The 19,219-nt window shown below is 43.4% G+C and overlaps 1 protein-coding gene across 1 annotated transcript in view; it reads right to left on the bottom strand.

Annotated features, from left to right (window-relative positions):
* Positions 1-324: 324 nt before the first annotated feature.
* OPRL1 (opioid related nociceptin receptor 1) overlaps positions 325-19,219 on the bottom strand; it is a 36,460-nt gene continuing 17,565 nt past the window's right edge. The window contains exons 3-4 of the mRNA XM_048820147.2: positions 6,388-6,743; positions 325-3,254 (exon numbers count right to left, since the gene is read on the bottom strand). Coding sequence (XP_048676104.1) covers positions 2,731-3,254; positions 6,388-6,743 — 880 coding nt within the window. The 3' untranslated portion in view covers positions 325-2,730. The remainder of the gene's footprint in view (positions 3,255-6,387; positions 6,744-19,219) is intronic.

Below are 19,219 nucleotides of genomic sequence, written 5' to 3'. Positions count from 1 at the left end.
CATGAGATCCTTTCCATTGGCTCCAACAGGTTTTGGATCAGTCCCTTACTGATTAATTTAATGAACAGATACAGTTGAACTTGGGCTGTTAGCATCTAGCTGCCTATTTTCTATCATTTCTATTTTAGCTGTTTCGAAGTTGCCTTGCTTCAAGTGAAGTAACATAAAAAAAACTCCCGTTGACTTCAGTGGGTGTTGGGATCAACCCCATCAATCTTACTGATTGGGATTGACCCATAAATGGCTACTACCCTTTAAATATTCTGGTAGTTCCACTGTGGCAACAACCAGGCAGTTCACAGAATTAAGCCATCACATTCCACATCATTCAAAAGTGCAGGAGTTTATTTTCCTTTATTAAAGCACAAGTAACCATGTAGGAAATTGCCGTTTACACTGCAATAGTCATAAGCTCAAATATACCACCACAACAATTTCAGAAGATAATTAAAGGGCTTGCATTTCAGCCAGCCATGATTCTTTACTTCCAGAGGCACAGTACAATAAAGCTTCTATTTTTGTTGTAGTTGCTCTTCTTATAACAAATTCCATTGAGCATAAATCAGAATGTATAACACACTCACGGCAAAGGCCACGAATTATCCAAAAGCTGAGTAGGCAGACGCTTACCGAGTACATTGTTTCTGTAGGATTGTTGAGCATAGGTTAAGATAACAAAATCATTTATGTTTAAAAAATGCCACCCAACTTTTAATATATATAAGTGTGCATGTGTCAAATGATTACTTCTCTGCATGCTTGATCTTTTACTATGGGTAATCATATCAGTCCTCATTGCTGTTGCAATTGTTTGGGGGGTAACTATCCATTGCAAAGTACTTACTGGGCCTGTCTTTCCCCCCCCCTCAATTCTTAATAGAAAATATTAATTAAAAAGTTTTCTACTATATCCCTTTAAATCCCATGACAAATGCTTGAGACTCCTTCTGGTTCCCAGACCATGTTCAATTTAGCATAGTTTACAAGTGGTCTGGTTCCTAGGTGTGTGATTTAGGATTTGTAATGGTTCTCCAAGCCTTGCCGAAAAAGAAAAACTTTACACAGAAATATAACATTGTGTTCTCATCCAGCATATATATATAAAGAACAGTGCAGCATTAAAATGTCAGCATATCAACACATTAAAAATACATCATTTCGCAGAACAGAGCACAAGAAAATCTGTACAATCGCTATGAAGTGCAAGAATTGCTGCCTCCTTCAGTTGGAGCCTCCCGCCCCCAGCTCAAACTGGTTTTAAAAGTCCTGTTGCTTTCAGCTAGTCAGGAAACATTTTTTTCCCACTCTCTGCCGCTCCCAGTCTCCTGGTCTCTTGTGCTACAGAAAGAAAAGGTTCGATTTTCAGAGGCATCTCATGGAGGGAGGGTTGAGTGGTTTATTCTTCATAAACACGTTCATGTTTTAATGACACAACAGGGCAGATGGTTTCACTTGAGGTGACAAGTCTGCTGTGTCATAAAAGCGACGCACAGCTGTGTGGGGGTGCCCACTAGCCCAGAGCACTTGAGGAGGAAAAGGCTCCCTCCTCCAGAATTCTGTCGGCAACGCTTATCTGATTGTAGAACTGTTTGTCCATATTACAGGAACCAGAAGGGAGGATGCCAGAGGAATTTGGAGTATTTTCGGATGCCTTGCTGTTAAAATATCAGTACTTTCTTCAGGACAGCCATCATAACTAACTTGAAATGTCTTTCCATATTAAGCCACTCCATTGATTTAACCTCATCTTGACTCCATTGGGAAATGCCTCTGAGAAATGTCTGGCAAGTTGAAATATTAATTATATATCTATATAGATATGTGTGTATATATACATACACAAACACACATACACACACACACACACACACACAAAGTACAATCCATTGTTATAATGAAAATATAGAAAAAGCAATTTCAGCTCTTTCCTCTGAATTGACATTGGTTTCATTTGTCTTGCCTTCTACCCCTTCCAAGCTATTGTTTGTCATTTTTTACAATCCCTTCACACCCCTCCCGCCCTGCCGCCCACCTCTGCGGCACACGGTTTGATTTTAGTATGTTCCTTCACTGGAAGTTGTCCACTTCTCTTTAAGTGGCTTTGAGTTGAGTTATACAGCCATGCAGTGACGCTGTCCAGTCTTCTTTCTTTCCTGGCTGGAGTGTCTGAATTCCCCCCACCCATCCCAGTCATAAGTAATTCTGGAAATGATCTTTGTTTTGTTTCGCCGCTGTTCCTTGCTTTGGCATCAATGAAGCCTCATTTCAGAGAGATGCTACTGGCCTAAAATTCACACACAAGCACTCGGTAATCCATATTATTTGATGAGCCACTGAAATAACTCAACCAAGAAAAGTTATTAGCATTTTGTCTGCTTTCCAGCAGCAATGGCAAAATAAGCCTCAGGAGCAAAGTCTGAGTTTGACTCTTTAATTCCTGAATTCTTTATAACTGTAGGCAATGTGCATGACGTTAGTGGCTCCTAGGACTTAAGGGGGGGGCTGAGTTAAAATATAGTACTTAACGGGGAGAGTGGTGTAATAAGAAAGGTGTCAAAATGGCTCACTTTTCTGCATGCTCTTGCAGTTCCTTTATTTGCCCCCTAGGTTTCCAGTCTCCAATTCTGGGTCCGAAAGCTCCTGCTAAAGAGCTGTTATCTGAGTTAGCTCTGAAGTGGGGGTCGTTGGGCTCTGCTGGCTGACAGCCACCATGGGAATTTCCATGCCTAGTCATGCTGGATTGTTAGTCCCCTCTGAGTTCTTGCAGGCATAAACCACATCTTTTGCGATGCTGCACATCCTGTTGGACATCTGGAGCTCTGTTCTGAAGGCGGTGGGGAAGCAGAACTTTCTGAAGCATGTCTTGAAGTTCTCATCCAAGAAAGCATAGAGAACAGGGTTCAAGCTGCTGTTGGCATATCCCAGTGCAGTACAGAAGCATGAGATGGCTAACTCGAGCTCGCTTTCAGCCTTTGCACCCAGGCACTGGACCAGCACGAAAATCTGAATGGGGGTCCAACAAATAATGAAGACAGCAACCACCACCAGGACCATTCGAGTGATGCGCCGCAGATTCCGATCCTTCTCCTTGGAGCCTGAGAGGACGCGGACATTCTTAAGACGCCGGATCATAAGGCTGTAGCAAATGGTGATGATCAACACAGGGATCATGAAGGAGAAGAGAAAGACACAAATCCCAAATATTGGATCCCAGTAATCCACAGGTTTAGGGAGCTTAATTAGACAATCAATCTCTGCAAAGAAAAGAAAAAGACAACAACTTGTATTGAGAACAACATGGTACCATCTGTAAATCCGATAATTCACTTGCAGTCACTTTTGTTGCTAATTTCATTTATTTTATTAATGCTCAATACAGCTCAGGGCCTCGTTGCACTAGGCTCTGTACAAACACAGAGCAGGAGTCAGCCCTGCCCCTAAGAGTTTACAATTTAAGCAGACAAAGTGTGGGAGGGAAAACAGAGGCACGGTGAAGTGATTTGCCCAAGGAGACATAGCAGCTCAGTTTCAGAGCTGGGAATAAAACCCAGGTCTCTGGAATCCCAGTCGAGGGACCTACCCTTTAAAGCATGGTGCTTTCTATGGGCAACTAGGCACAGAGAGATCGATAAGCAACTTGCCAAAGGTCAAACAGGAAGTTTTCACTCCTTCTCTCTTCCAGCACCCTTTTGTCTCACTGTAACTGTCTTTAAACTAGAAATATCAGTATTCCCAGAGAATGTTTTTGTTCAATATCTTCATTAATGATCTGGAGGATGGCGTGGACTGTACCCTCAGCAAGTTTGCAGATGACACTAAACTGGGAGGAGTGGTAGATACGCTGGAGGGTAGGGACAGGATACAGAGGGACCTAGATAAATTAGAGGATTGGGCCAAAAGAAATCTGATGAGGTTCAACAAGGACAAGTGCACTTAGGCTGGAAGAATCCCATGCACTGCTATGGACTAGGGACCAAATGGCTAGGCAGCAGTTCTGCAGAAAAGGACCTAGGGGTTATGGTGGATGAGAAGCTGGATATGAGTCAACAGTGTGCCCTTGTTGCCAAGGCGCCTAATGGCATTTTGGGATGTATAAGTAGGGGCATTGCCAGCAGATTGAGGGACATGATCGTTCCCCTCTTTTAACATTGGTGAGGCCTCATCTGGAGTATTGTGTCAAGTTTTGGGCCCCACACTACAAGAAGGATGTGGAAAAATTGGAAAGAGTCCAGCGGAGGGCAACAAAAATGATTAGGGGACTGGAGCACATGTCTTATGAGGAGAGGCTGAGAGAACTGGGATTATTTAGTCTGCAGAAGAGAAGAATGAGGGGGGATTTGATAGCTGCTTTCAACTACCTGAAAGGGGGTTCCAAAGAGGATGGATCTAGACTGTTCTCAGTGGTAGCAGATGACAGAACAAGGAGTAATGGTCTCAAGTTACAGTGGGGGAGGTTTAGGTTGGATATTTGGACTAGATGACCTCCTGAGGTCCCTTCGGACCCGGATACTCTGTGATTCTATGATTCTAATGTAAAGGCACTCCAAGTGTAATTCATTAACAAAGCCATGTCTAAAGGATGATACCCTTTGGGCTAAAACTTTCCTTGTCACACTGAGAATAAATGCACATGTAGGTGATGCAACTGCTGCTGTCTCAAAGGAGCTTTAAAAAAAAAAGAGATGTCATGTTAAGGAAGAGACCCTTTCACCAAATTTGTGAAAGCATAAGGACAGCTAACAGCTCTAGGCATCTTGCCTTAGCATTCAGCTTCCCATGTAGCCACAAATTAGGACAAGTGCTTAGGAAGAATTTTAGAAAGTACGTTGATGAAATGCAGAGACACAACTTGGGAGAGATAATATGTTTTATTGGATCAACGTGTGCTGGTGTGAGGGACAAGCTTTTGAGCTACACAGAGCTCTTCTTCAGGTCTGGGACAGGTAGTGAGAGCGTCACAGCTAAATAAAAGATTGACCCGATAGTTTAGCATAAGTACTGAACACATATTCGAAAGGGTCCATTCAAGATCATGAAATGTGTCAGGTTTAATTGACCAGAAGTTCATGAAATATGATTCATTGCGTTTTATGGCACCACAGATACAGTCTCTTCCTCCTCCTCAATTCCAAAAATTGTGCTGATCATTTGAGTTGCATGCTAAGGATGGTATTAAAGTGAAAATTACAACCCCAGAAGCCCAAGATTTACCCACCTCATTTCAAGCTGGGCAAGCAGTCAGGAAAGCTCATTGGTCCCTTGAGGCTTGTGGACAAGTGGAAAGAATGGGCTGAAGATAATGGTCTTTTCGTCATTCTCAGCCTACTTGAAACGAGAATCGGCAAAGGCCGGACCAATGATTTTATTTTATTTTTTAATTAATTATTTATTTGTTTAGAAAAAATAGTCTGGGTGCCAAGATAAGGATTAACTTCCCTGGCTCAGTAATTGTTATGGTTTCAACAGTGTGGACATGGCAACTGCTGGCTGCAGAGATTTTAAAGAGTGATAGTGTAACCCAGACGCCTCCTGGCTGTGGTGTTCTACCCCATCTAGTGGCACAGAGAGAGGTCCCAGGTTCGATCCCGCCCACCAATGACCGGGGTCTGCCAGCGTTACAATAGCTTCTGTGAATACTGACTATCAATGTCGGTGGGCTCTGAAGGGATCCTGCATCCAGCCCCTTCAGTTAGAAACATAGTGGCTGTGATAGAAAGCCTTTCAGGGAAAGAGGGGTTAAGTTGTGGGAAACCAAGGGGATTTTCAGAATTTCCAGAAACGGAAAGATTCTAAGGAAATGGGCTAGGAAGACAGCGGTAAAGGTGTTACATTTCTGACTCTCACCCAGCAGCGATTGCTTTGAGATTGTCATTACATTTTTTGATTGGTCAGGATCCACCAGCTGAGCTGCCAGAGAATTACTTCCACCATGATGTATCCGTCCATACTAAAGGATCACAATTAACACTCTTTTTTTAAAGGACCCTCTGTAAGATTGTAAGAGGGACTCTTGCATGCAGGAGGGTGGATAACAGATGCATATGTACTGACTAACATTAGGGAAATCAAGTCTCATGCTTCAGATTGTAAACTGAGTGCCACTGGGGTAGGAAAGGATTATTTTCCCCAATCACATGCAGCATTGCTCTCATCACCGGAGGATAAAAGCCTACTACAGCTACTAGCTAATGGAACTAGTACTTTATCTCAAGTAATATTTTATATTGTGGTGATGAAGATTGTGGTTCAAAACATGCTTCTTGCCCAGGAGGGAAGGGCTGTTACAGTACCAGACTTAATGAGCTAGTGATTGTGGAACCCTGTGCACCTATCACATGGTTGCAGAGTCTAGTTTGGAGAATATCCCGTTAGTTCACTTTTACTGACCATTATTTTCATTCTCTGCTGACCCCATCACCATAGCTGGGATACCGAAGACTGAAGCCAGGGCCCAGATGCAGATGTTGACCACTTTGGCCTTGTGGGGGGTACGGATATCCAGCGCTTTGATGGGGTGACAGATGGCGATGTAACGATCCACGCTCATCATGGTCAGGGTGAAAGTGCTGGTGAACATGTTGTAGTAATCAATGGAGATGGCGATCTTGCAGAGGATGTTTCCAAATGGCCAGAACCCTAGGAACGTGTCCGTACCCTGGAAGGGTAAGGTTATCAGACACAGGGTATCGGCCAGGGCGAGATTGAAGATGTAAATGTTTGTGGCTGTCTTCATCTTGGTGAATCTAAAACAAAGGAGAGATCGATATACAGATTTCCACTTGATTTCCAGCCCCACTGCTTATGATAGGACTAGCATCAGCAATGAGTTACACTTATTCCAGAAGGAACACAAGACCATTTACAAATTGTGACCCGGATCGTGCAATCAAATCCATATAGCCCTGTGCCTGTGTGGATTCCCGCTGGTATCAATGGGACTGTCCATCCAGATCCATTCAGGATCAAGACTTATACCTAAAACCTCCTTCCCAATGCCCAGCCCAAATAACCCAGCAGGAGAGACCTCTCTTCCTCCCAAAGGTTTGCTGGCTTCTCCCAAGCACAGTGTTGATTAACACACTTCTAGATTTTTAAATTCCAATGCAACACCAGATCGGAAGGAGAGGACTTAAGCCCCTGCCATGTTTGCAAGCCACAGATGTCAGTGTTCTAATGCAAGAGAACCAGAAGATAAAACTGACCCATCTATTTTCATTGTCTCCCCAGGCTAATTGTAGTGCAGAATATAAACGGCATAAATGGTCAAAAGCAAATAATATTTTTAAAAATCTATTTTCCGAATCTAAGGTATTATTATTAAAAGGAGTGAAGAAATGTGCTTTTTGGGGGATTGATCCTGTTCCATTGAAGGCAATGCCCAAATTCCCATTAACTTCATGGACAGCCAGATCAGGTCTAAAAATGTTTTAACCTGGGCATCCCACATTTTAGGTTCAACATCTCCATTTTAAATCTCTATTTTCAAATGTATAATTTCTCTGTAAAAATGCACTCAGGGCTGAAATAACAGTGAATCACAACTAGCTAAGGACTTGGAAAAATCAGTGGTTTAACAGAAAAGGCTTTCCAATGAAGGTACAGTAAACTGTGCTTATCATGTTTGTGGATACTTTGAGGGCAATCTCTTAAGACAGAAGGTTGCCCATTAAGTGGCATCCTCTGTACAGGGGCTTCTAATTCCTTTAGCAGTTTTAGGCTCGTTGCAGGTTTCATTAGAGATCTCCAAACACTCCATTCAATGCAAAGCAAATATGAATGATAATAGCTCAAAATACTGCTTACTTGTGGACTAATAACCTACAAATCCCCAGCTTGGCCTAAGTGTGGTCTGTGGACAGTTTGTTACCAAACGCAAACATCAAATTGTCAGATGCTGGCTTTATGTTTGCATTTGCTACTAATCAGTGTCAAATCATATTTATGACTATAGAGGACTTTTTAAAGCAGATGATGTTCTGGAAATAAACCTCTTTCATCTGTTGGCATTTAAATCTTGACAGAGAGATTAAAAATAAAATAAAAACCTTGGCAGCCTCTTCTAGAAAGGGAAGAACATGAATATGTGGCGAATTTTAGAAATCAGCGCTGCTAATTCTTGTGAGCATTCTTTGTGCTCAGTATTTATAGCATTGTATTTATTAAAAAATGTTGTGGAAATCAGAAATCACCAAGCCTACAGCTGACTATCCACTCTAACCACGAGGGACCGGGGGAGCCAGAGGTCTCAGAACGGACAAAAGCCAGGACTTTAAAGCAAGGACGCTGGAGCCTTTCTAGAATTGGGGGGCAAGGGCAAGGCCAAAGTGACCCCTCTCTCTCCTCAATTGGCTGCTCTGGTAGTGAGCCAGCTGCCCTCTTTCCTGGTGCCACAGCAGCCCCTGTTGGGCAAAAGATATAATTGCAGCACCTCCCCAGCAGAATTTGTTAATCTGCTGAGGGTGTGGGGGGTGGGGGGAATCTGCGGGGGACATGACTTCTGCGCTTATGTTTCTTTTGTTAAAAAGTGGGGGCACCTGGCCTTCCCAGTTCTGGTGCTTGTGCTTTTAAGGTCCCAGAAAGCCTTACAGGATTTCCCAGGACAGCTACCTAAAAAAGGGGACAATCCTGGGAAAACTGGGACAGGTAACAGCCCTAATAGAAATTGATTTCTTCTTTTTGTTTTGGAGCATGTTTAGATCTGACTCTGACACCGATGAAAAGTTTAGCAGTTCTTCAAACTAGAGGCAGTGCAAAGCAGCTGAAAGTAAATAGTGGTAACAGTGGTAAGGCTCAAGAGTGTTTAGACTTTTCACTGATTGCAAGCACAAACAGCTGTAGACAGTGAGTGAACTGAGAACTAATCGGCTCAGGTGTGAACCACAAGTTCCCACTGGACCAGTAACATTTCCTTAAGCCTGGAAATCATCTGTATGTGATGCAGAAATATGAAAGGGCTTGGGAACCATGAACCAACAACTGCTGGTGACCTGTCTCGTTTTGCTCCCTTGGAAAGTAAGTGTAGGTGGCACTTTTTAATCATTGTTTTCTCAGGCTGATTGAAAAAACAGTAAACATGTCTTGAAATGGTTTTGAAAATTGAAACGTTGCACCCAGCTCTATTCATGTTTAGTGCTGGTGACAGGTGCTGGAATAACAGCTGTATATAAGGAGAGCTATTAAAGAGTAAGTGCTGTAATTTTGGGGAGGATAAGCTGTGTTTTTTCATATATAACTACAGGTTGACTCCCTCTGCATTGCACAAAACGTAACCTTAACTATGGGGCTGCAAATGGCACCTCCATAATTAGCTACAGGGGCAGTGAAAGCACTTTTCCTGTAGAACGTCAGCTGCAGCCTAAAGCACCTTGAGTTCTGGAGCACAATGGAACTTTCTTCCACATCTGTGCAGGAAACAGAGCTTTCTTGGAGGCTTGTCCGAGCCTATGGAACAAACTCCCAGAGGAACCAAGGACCGTCACAAACGTCACAATGCCACTCACAAGGCAAGGCATATTTCTCTGACCTGCCTTCTCTCATGTAGACATGGAGCACCATGGACATACAAAGAAAAAAAGACAGCCTACCATAACACTACGCTGCTCTCATGAACCATGCGTGACAGATGTTAGTTGTGTCACTTATGCACTACTGGAAAACTATCAGATGCTATGTTGATGAGGGTGATAAAAGAATGCATGTAGAACAGAATTTGAAGCTAGAAGTCAAATACTTTGCATGGTATTTTCATTCATTCTTCATTGTATTCAGCCATTCATCCCCCAACATACTTCAATGTATGTAAAGTATATGTACAATACTGCACAACCTCAATCATCCAGAAGGCTCAGAAAATACCAGAAAACATTGGAAAATAAGGGCTTTGGCTGGCTCTGCAGACTCTGAGGTCTATGTTTCAAGCTCTCTAATTGATCGTAGCCTTGAAGGCCCTGAATATTGATGGACTTTGCCTACACAGCTAAATGTCCTACTTTATATATATCTCCTGTCTATATCTGCATGCATGCAGTTAGCACATGACCATGCCTCCCTCAGACTGTCTTATGATTTCTCACTGATGGATTTCTTCACAGGATATTGAAGTTGGAGGTGCATGTTACTCCACAATCAGGAGCCAACAAGCTTCTTGGTCTGACCGGTTTTGCATTAAAAAGTAGAATTTTGAGTCCTTCTGTGGGTGGTGATTAGATCAACAAATTCATGGACACCTACATCCGCCTCTGTGAAGGTTACATAAAAAAGCCACAACTGTATGTCTTGCACCATTGTTGCAGACCACTATGGATAGAATTTGAGTGTTTTAAACAATGTCAAGGGGCATGAAGAAATAATTTGCGTGGCTTTTTTTTCTGGTTGTCAAAATTAACTGGCAAGTGCTGTGGGAGGTACAGCCCATTACCAGCCTCAAATATGACATAATTTTATCTTCAAGCTCAACTGCTCCCTGATCAATTCCCAATTATTTAGTGGTTTATTTAATAGGAACCTGTCTATGCATCTAAATTATTAAAGCCGTTCCGGAACACTGCAAAGAGCTTATATGAATTCTTTTTTTTTTTAAAAAAATGCAATTGTGGAGTGTAATGAGATAACTAAAGGTGGGAACATGTTCCAGTAATTTGTAGTAACAAACAGATTTCCATGGAGAGGAATGTTGTTTATAGATTCTCAAGCATCAGAAAAAGCAAAAAGACAACAGAGTTTTGGTATTTATTTCTGCTTCAAAATTCTTTCAGCTCTTTCCTCTGGGACTAATTTTACTGTCTGACAGCTAAGAAAAATTGAAACGCCCCCAAAGGCTCTGACTTTTTCATTTTTGACTAAATATTCTAAAAGCAATAATAATAATAATTAAGACAAAATATTAAATTGTTTTTTAACTCCAGTGAGATGAGCCTGGAATTAATATTCTCCCATAATAGAAGCAGTTTTAGATGGAATATCATCAGCTTTTCTAGCTTATGCCCACCAGTGAAAGAGGGGGAAACCCACACTAATACTATCAGCCAAATAAGTCATTCTCCCCCTATCAGACAGGTGGAATTAATCTCTCCCAGTGTTAGGAAAGGATTGATGGTAAGATTCAATCACAGGGGACTTTCAGATCATTTGTGGGGTTTGATTTGGGTAAGATCCCCTTATTCAGATCTCACCCAAACTATTCAAAACCTCCTGAGTTTGCAGAAGTGGGCTGGAAATATTGAGAGAGCCATCTCATGGGGTGCCATATATCTCACAGCTGCCCCAGGCATTCTTTTGCTTTGGGGTTCATCATCAGGGATCCTAGAAAACAATTTGCCCCAGAAAAACCTGGGATTTGCATTTTTACAGAGAATCTTTAGTTTTAATATTTTGTGAAAAAATAAAAACACATACAGTAGAACCCCTTGCCACCAGCGCACACACAGGAATATGGGAAATTGACCCAGGCGGCAGGGCTTGGACTGATGGCTCCAGGGTCCCAGACAGTGGGGCTTCTCCAGCTGTTAGCCCCAGGTGGCGGGGCTCCAGATGTCAGATTTCATTTTAATCGTGGAAAAACATGGATTTTTATATTTTTATTGGAGAATTTGGGGGGAGGATATCACAGAAAACTAGGACCCCTGATCATCATGCTCATATATTTATGGTGGGTATCCCCGATATCCCAATAGATAATGTATGCATTGTTATGGTGTAAGGGTGACAACCAGCTGATTTCACCCCCATCACACTCTCTTTCAACTCTCTAATAAATAGGAAGGAAGGGTGAAGCAGCTCTGAAGACAGACCTGTTCTCCCGAATACATAAGCCAGTTATATACTCTGAGATGAACTCCACGAACAACACACACACACAAACATGAGCCTTCCCCAAGTCTCCCTCAGTACTACCAAATGTATTCACTGCCAGCATGCCACAATGTACTGATACAGCAAGCACATCCCGGCCAATGGTAAACTGGGTTATTACCAGTTGAGAAGGCTCAGATGACTTTGTTTGAAAAATGACTAAGGGCATCTCTCCACTTGCCATTTAAAGCGGAAAAAGTCCCTTCTTAGCCCAAAAACCGTGGGAGCGTCTACACTTGCCAATGACTTTTTGCAGTGAAACTCCGAAAGAAAGAAAACCACCTCCACGAAAGGCAGGCGGCTCCTACTGGTGATGCTTTTGTGGTGATGTGCGAGTGAAGACATGGTCTTCCTGTTTACAGAGCTTTTAACCTCTGCAGGATCTCCCACAGTGCCTAGGTGACCACTCTGACGCCAGGTAAACAGACATCCACCCCTCCCCCTGCAAAGCCCCAGGAACTTTGAAACTCCTCTTCCTGTTTTCTTGGCAAGTGCTCACTTATAATCTGGCCAGGTGACAAATCTTGCTCCAGGGAGCAAAAGATCCCTTGCTTGGAGCAATGCTGAGCGACTGGAGCTGATCAGGGTTTGGGAAGAGGAGACTGTGCAGGGACCCAGGATGCCCCGCAATCACCCACCCCCCTTCCCACAAGACCCATCGTCAAAATGGGAGAGCTGCACTGTGGGATAGCTGCCCTAGGGCGCTGCTCTCATCAGCGATGGAAGTGCTGCAAATGCGAACACCCTCTGACGCCTGTGGAAGTAAGTGAGAACACAAACCAGCACTTTTCTTTGACCGGTTCACTATCACTGGTGAAACTGACAGCGCAAAAACTCTGCAAGTGTAGACATAGTCTCAGTAAGGCTTAAGCCAGGAGTTTATCACATATCGCCCAGGTAGGATAATGCTGCTCTGAATTTTACCCGATAAGCTATCTGCAAGGCAGCAAATGGCTCAGAAGTCAGCAGCTTGGCCACTAGCTGAGCTGAAATAGCTAAACAAAGCCTATGATTATTTCTAGTGCCACTTCATTGGCTCACTGGTAAATAAAAGGCAGGTTCTAATCATTTATCACAAAGGCAGGGCAGCATTCCCCCACAGCCATCCTTTCTGCAGACTTAGATTCGGTTAAATGGCGTTCTCAGTAGCACTGTCCCTAGGTTGCGTTTCCGAGAATGATCTGACAGCATTCAGCAAGGCTGAATGGCCAGTGCTGTCTCTTAGGCACGAGGAGTAATACTTGAAATGCGGGGGTGGGGTTTGAAACAGATCTTCCTTTGTTTCCACTCATTTTAATAGGCATTGTTCTGGATAACTTCTGCAGGGATTCTTGTACATTAGGGGCTTGATCCAAAGCATGTAGAATTCAGTGGCAATCTTCCCATTGATCTCAATAGCCTTCAGATCAGGCTCTTGGTCAATAGTGAAATGATTAACATAAGAATTTAGTTGATCTAAAGATTACAGGTGTTAAATTCAAATTTTGGGATGAACAAAACTTCAAATTTGGTAGTAACTGATCCTAAACTAAAGATTGCATGTTGGAGCTATATGCATTTACCATCTGCCCCCCTTACCAATTCTCAGCTGGGGTTATATTTCATAGAATCATAGAATATCAGGGTTGGAAGGGACCTCAGTAGGTCATCTAGTCCAACCCCCTGCTCAAAGCAGGACCAATCCTCAACTATTTACATGTAAAAGGTTCATAAACTGCTTTACTTTAAAAGGAAGAGAGGCCAGTATCATGCCATGGAAGAAACATCTCCTGGAGATTACAAACGCCTTGCTTCACGATCCACAGAGCAGAGCAACACAACAGGATAGAAAGTCTCCTGTTGCAGATGAACGCGGGCTGCTTCTTCCCAAAATACAATTTTTTCACAAACAAATATCTCAAAACAAAATGATTTCTTTGCACTTAAAGGGCCGTTCCCTTCCCTTTAACAATGGGCAAACACCCCAGCAGATCCTCTTGTGAAATAAAAATCCTCAGCCCACCACCGCCCTGCACCACTCATGTCATTTAGGAAAAACAATGGCCATCTAGAGAGCTGGCCTATTTCTCAAGGTCCTGTACATTGGTTGTTCTTATACACAGCGAGCCAGATGCTCAAATGCACTAGTGTGTGACCCAGCACAGCTGAACGGAAAGAGAAGGCAAAAGTACCTTCAAGTGAACTTTGCGCTCTCAGGGGTAGCTTTGGCCTCCAAATACATTTAAGAGAGCCTTGGAACTTTTGTAGAAGGAATCTATGGGATGCCCATGCACCATTAGGGCAAGCCTCGGCATCAGGCTTTGCATTCACTTTACATAAGGTCACGGCCAAGGTAATGGGGGTTTGATCATTTTTAAAGTCCTCTTTGTTTATAGCCTCCTCCCACCTTGAAAACGTGAAACTGAAGATTATTGCTTTATTGAAATGTGTTTTCGTCCCTCAGGTACACACCCAACAGCGCCGTCCATCAGGCATGCACCACTGTCCTCACAGGTGCAATATTTAGGTTTTTGACTGGGTGCTTTGGCATTCACTCTACTTGGCCCCTTTTAGTCTCCTCTTGTAAGACAGATTTCCCATGCCCCTGAACATCCCAGCAGCCCTTCTCTTTACCTGTTCCCAGTTGAATTCATCTTTCCTGAACACGGGTGACTGGAATTCCAGATGAGGTCTTCCCAGTGCCTTGTACAATGGCATTAATACATCCCTAGCTTGACCAGAAATACCTCGCCTGAAATATCCTATCCCACACACCCTCCTGAACGCAGAACTCCTGAGTGCAGCACCCTAACCACAAAACCAACTTCTCCTTTAAACAATGACAATCCTAATGTAAGGTTTTAATCCTACCAATCTGAAATGAGTCCTGTCCTGTCTGGCCATCTGCCACACTAATGGGTGTTTGCTGCATCATTGCCTGTTGGTAACAGACAGAATAATGTGTGTTATTAACCAGCGCATGCTCCTTTCCCCATTTTGTTGATACTGATTAGCACCTCAGACCAATCTCTATCTTCAAACACGAAAGGAATGTCAGAAGGCAAAGTAATAATATCACGACAAGGGTGCCAGAGATGAGAGTGAACCTTTGTTCCCCTATGCTCAAGAGGCTTCAGGTAATCAGAAGAGGCTAAAGTGATTTACACTTGTCTCATTTGGCTACAACCGGATCAATGGGAAACTGAATTTCCAACAGGCTCTCTATTCTTGTTTTCAGTTACAAATGCATAGCTTGCCTCCCAGTGATTGCACAAAGGAAGAAAGCTCTTAGCTACACATAAGTTTGATACATAGAGTGCGTTCTGCTAAGTGGCTGTTTGGCAGCTCTTTGACAAACTGGAAAGATTTTCACCTGCTCAATAACCTACAGAAGGGAAAAGCTTCCAGCTACCTCAGCGTCAATTGCATTTGGAGCCCTGACTCCGAAGCGTACTCCCTCCAGTCCTGAATCCCATTTGGGAAGATATATACCGATTTTAATTAATGATACTTTTAAAGGGGACCCTATGTGTTTGCTGGGATGGGGAATAGAGGGTGTAACAGGGTGGGATGGCCATTTAAAGGCCAAGAGACTTGGGGCTGGCCAACCCTGTTTAATTCACCCAGCCCTGCCACACCTGTGCTGGGCGTGGGACTTTAAAAAGGGAGAAGCCCAGCAGTTTGGGACTAGCTGTGGAGGACAGCCAAGCCACAGGAGTGGAGCTAACTCCAGGAGCCAGGCTCCAGGGAGGCAGTCCTGTGGACGGTGTTTTTCAAGAGGAACAGGGAACCAAGGAGAAGCCCTGGAGGGGTGGAAGACCATGGTGGTTATGGATGTACTTGGACACCCAGTGGGGGAAAGCCCTGGGAGTCAGCATTCTGATGAGAGTGAGAAGAACTGTGAGCTGAGCCCAGAAGAGGCAAAAGAACTTGTGTTCATGTCAATCTGGGACTCTTGTCGAATGCAGTGTTTATTTTGGGACTTTGAGCGCCCCAAAAGGGGAATCCTGCTGGAGGGATCAGCTACATGAACTCCGGGACAGACAGAAAACCCTGGGGAGGAGGAAACTGAGGCAGAGAGCACCAGCAGTGCCACACTCAGCCAGCAGGAGGTGCTCTGTGGCAGCCACACTACATGAGAGGGCTAACGCATGCTGAGGGTGGGACATCCCCCTGCCACATCACTTGGCAGGAGAAGGGAGCAGGAGGTATTCCGATATGCCAACAGATGGAAGGGAGGATATGTTGGTAAATTCCTAGGGACATTAACACTTGGGGAGGGGAAGGATCAGGGCTATTTCCCCCACCCCCCAAATGGACACCTGTTCTGGGGACATAAACTGACAAGGGAAGAGGACATGGCTGTTATGGTGTCACACTGTAAGCCCTTTCAGGGAGGAACTGTCCTTTAATTCTATATTTGTAAAGCATCTAGTTGAGGACAGTTTTCCAGCTCATTATATAGCTCGTCTAAAGCTAGGTTTCTTGCCTTTCTGACTGCTTGCTTTCCTGTTCACGTGGAGGTCCTATAGGCAGCAAACTAAAACTGTGGCCTCAAAATTAGTAAAGAAAAGACTGAAGTCCTGTGGGCGACTTGTACAGAACCAAGACAGATAAAATGTCAACCCTGAGGGCCAGCATCTAAATCAGGTTTCTGCTTTTAAATACCATGGGGACTGGTTAGCAGCAAATGGAGAAAGCAGCAAAACTGCAAGCAAATCTGCTGAACAGAGGGGAAGTCTGGTGCAAGATAAGTGGAGTGATTTGTGATAAACAGATGCACATACAGTCTAAGCTATCTCTATACAAAACCATGGTAAGATCAGCTCTTCTGTACTGATCAGAGACATGGAGGACCAAAGAAAGGCACTTGCAAAGACTCAAAGCCATTGAAAGGAGATGTTTGAGGGCAGTGAAAAGAGGAAAGGAGTGACATTGCTGAATGCTTGTGGAATGATGTCATCAGGAGTGAGACCAGGGTCAGTGGTATGAGAGAGAAGCTGCAAGAGAAGAAGCTGAGATAGCATGGGCATGTATGCCAGGATAGATTAAGGGAGTCCTTTTAGGGCACCTTTTGAGACTAGAATTCGCAGGCTGAGAACAAGAGGTTGGCCAAGAAATCAACAGATAGACTGTTTATGGAAGAACAGAGTAGCTATGGAGTGAGCACTGGACTGGCAAGCCTGGAAAAGACTGATCCAGTGACCTGACCCCAGCTAGCTAGGAAAGGGGGAAGAAGTGGTTTTGTATTGCACCTAGAACAATAGGGTCCAGGTCCATGACTGGGACTCCTCGGTGGTACAGTACTATAGATAACAACAGTTATCATTATTAAGTAGGGAATTCACTCGTTAGTTACTAGATTTTCCCATCAGAATGATTTTCCCATGAAAAATGCAGTTTCTGCAAAATCAATATTTTCTATGGGATATTTTCTATGCAGGGGACTGGACTAGATGATCTTTTGAGGTCCCTTCCAGTTCCATGATTCTATGAAAAGAGAACTTGGAATGTCAGAATTTCCTGCAGGACAGAAATTGCAGATTTCACTCAACTTTATTAGTTACAGTTGAATGCTGATGGAAATCAAGGAGCTGACGATGCGGCCTGCAGAAGAATTTTGCACAAAAAACTCTGCTAATGCGTCTTAATCTTGATCTGCAACAACCCACTGGAATTCTAATCCTGGGCAGATATTGCCAGGTATCTGGCTCAAGAGATGGAACTGACACCACTAAATTCATTTTCCCTGGTGATCTGAATATGTTTTACAACAGGTGGCCAGAGGGGGAAAGTTGCTGTTTAACCTACTTAGCTCATTTGAATTGGTGATAGTTCTATTGCCAAGGGAAATTTCCTGTTCCATAAATGTTCCTGCATCCTCCTCCTGTCCTGGGGCTCTCACCAGCCCATAGCTGTCTCTTTGGTTTCTTGTCTACAGAAATTCATTGAGCCTCTAAGGCTGTGTGACTGCCTCCTTAAGGAATGTGGCTGTATTATATTGGTCTCAACAATGCAGTCAGCCAGCATTTGCACACTCCAAAAAAACAAGTCTATTTTATTTTTGGAGAGGGCTCTTAGCTGAGTACATATTCGATGCCAGAGCTTCATAGACTGCAGACACTTGAAAATGATGCTTATGTGACTGTTCCTCCAACAGAAATGCAACTGAATATGGAAAAAAGGTCTTTGGCTTTAAAAAGCAAAAAGCTGTCGGCTTTAATGCTTGACTGTGATTATCAAAGGAATCTGCCAGGGAGAAGAAGCATTGGACCATATTTGGTAAGCACAAAACCCCTCTTGGTGCAGAAACAGAAACACCAAGCGAGAAGGTAGATTCTCAAGACTCCAGCTCACTTCAGATAGAGCAGTATGACTCAGATCTGCTGGGGAAAGAGATTGGCTTCTTTTCTTTTCTTCAGGGAAACAAATAAAGCTGTTGACCCAACATATCTAGGAGGCAGGATGACCCTGTGCAGTTTGGAGCTTGCTCTGTTTCAGTGCAAGTCTATTTAAAGAAGGATCTAAGAACGCCATCCAATCTGGGGCAATCAGATCTATGGGTAGGTGTAATTTTTTTTTAAATTTGGCATGAATTTTGAAATTAATCACATTTGGGAACCAAGTTAAATTGGAAAATGGCTATAAAGATCAATGGTTCAGAGCAGGCCTAGTTCGGCAGTAACAGAAAATCACTATCATCTGTTGAGCAGTTATGTTGTCCACATGAAGTAAATTAGCAATCTCAACCTGGGATACAGGAATTTATTTCAATTCTTGATGGCAGTCTCAGCAAAAAGGTGAGTCTAGCTGCCTGGATTGTTTTTATCTGGCCCTGGAAAGTCCAATAACTTTCAGACAGATAGATCTAAAGGTCAACCTTGTTCAGATCCAGGGTTTTAGTTCAGGCCCCTCTCTGCTCAAAGGAAAAATTGTTGAGCATCCATCAAACCCTTGATGCCCAAAAAGATGGCACTCCAGCTGGCCTTTTAGACAAAGCTTCCAGAAACTGATGCGGCAAACAAATACCTAGTTTAAGATTAACTTTAACCTTGGTATTTAACAGTCAAAAGTCTCTAGAGCACAGGGTAATTTCTACTCTGAAATCACCTGAGACAGATTTGTTGTGCATTACAAAGCACGTTGCAAAAAGTCAGTGTTCTCTTGCACAATTTGGCCATGATTTTAACCATCCCTGTGCCACTCCATAGGTCAAAGTCATTGTCCTACAGTGGGTCGTCTGTCTGTTCCACTAGATTGTAACAATGACCCTTGATCACCCATCCATTGGCTGACCCAAGGCCTGGAAAAGGCTGAAGTAGACTTCTTACATGAACAGACCATAATTGACCATCCCTTGACATCTTAAGCATTCTGAGAGGGAGGAAAG

This window comes from Caretta caretta, chromosome 13, assembly GCF_965140235.1.
Source record: "Caretta caretta isolate rCarCar2 chromosome 13, rCarCar1.hap1, whole genome shotgun sequence".
Classification (NCBI taxonomy): domain Eukaryota; kingdom Metazoa; phylum Chordata; order Testudines; family Cheloniidae; genus Caretta; species Caretta caretta.
This window is presented reverse-complemented; position numbering and strand designations above follow the sequence as displayed.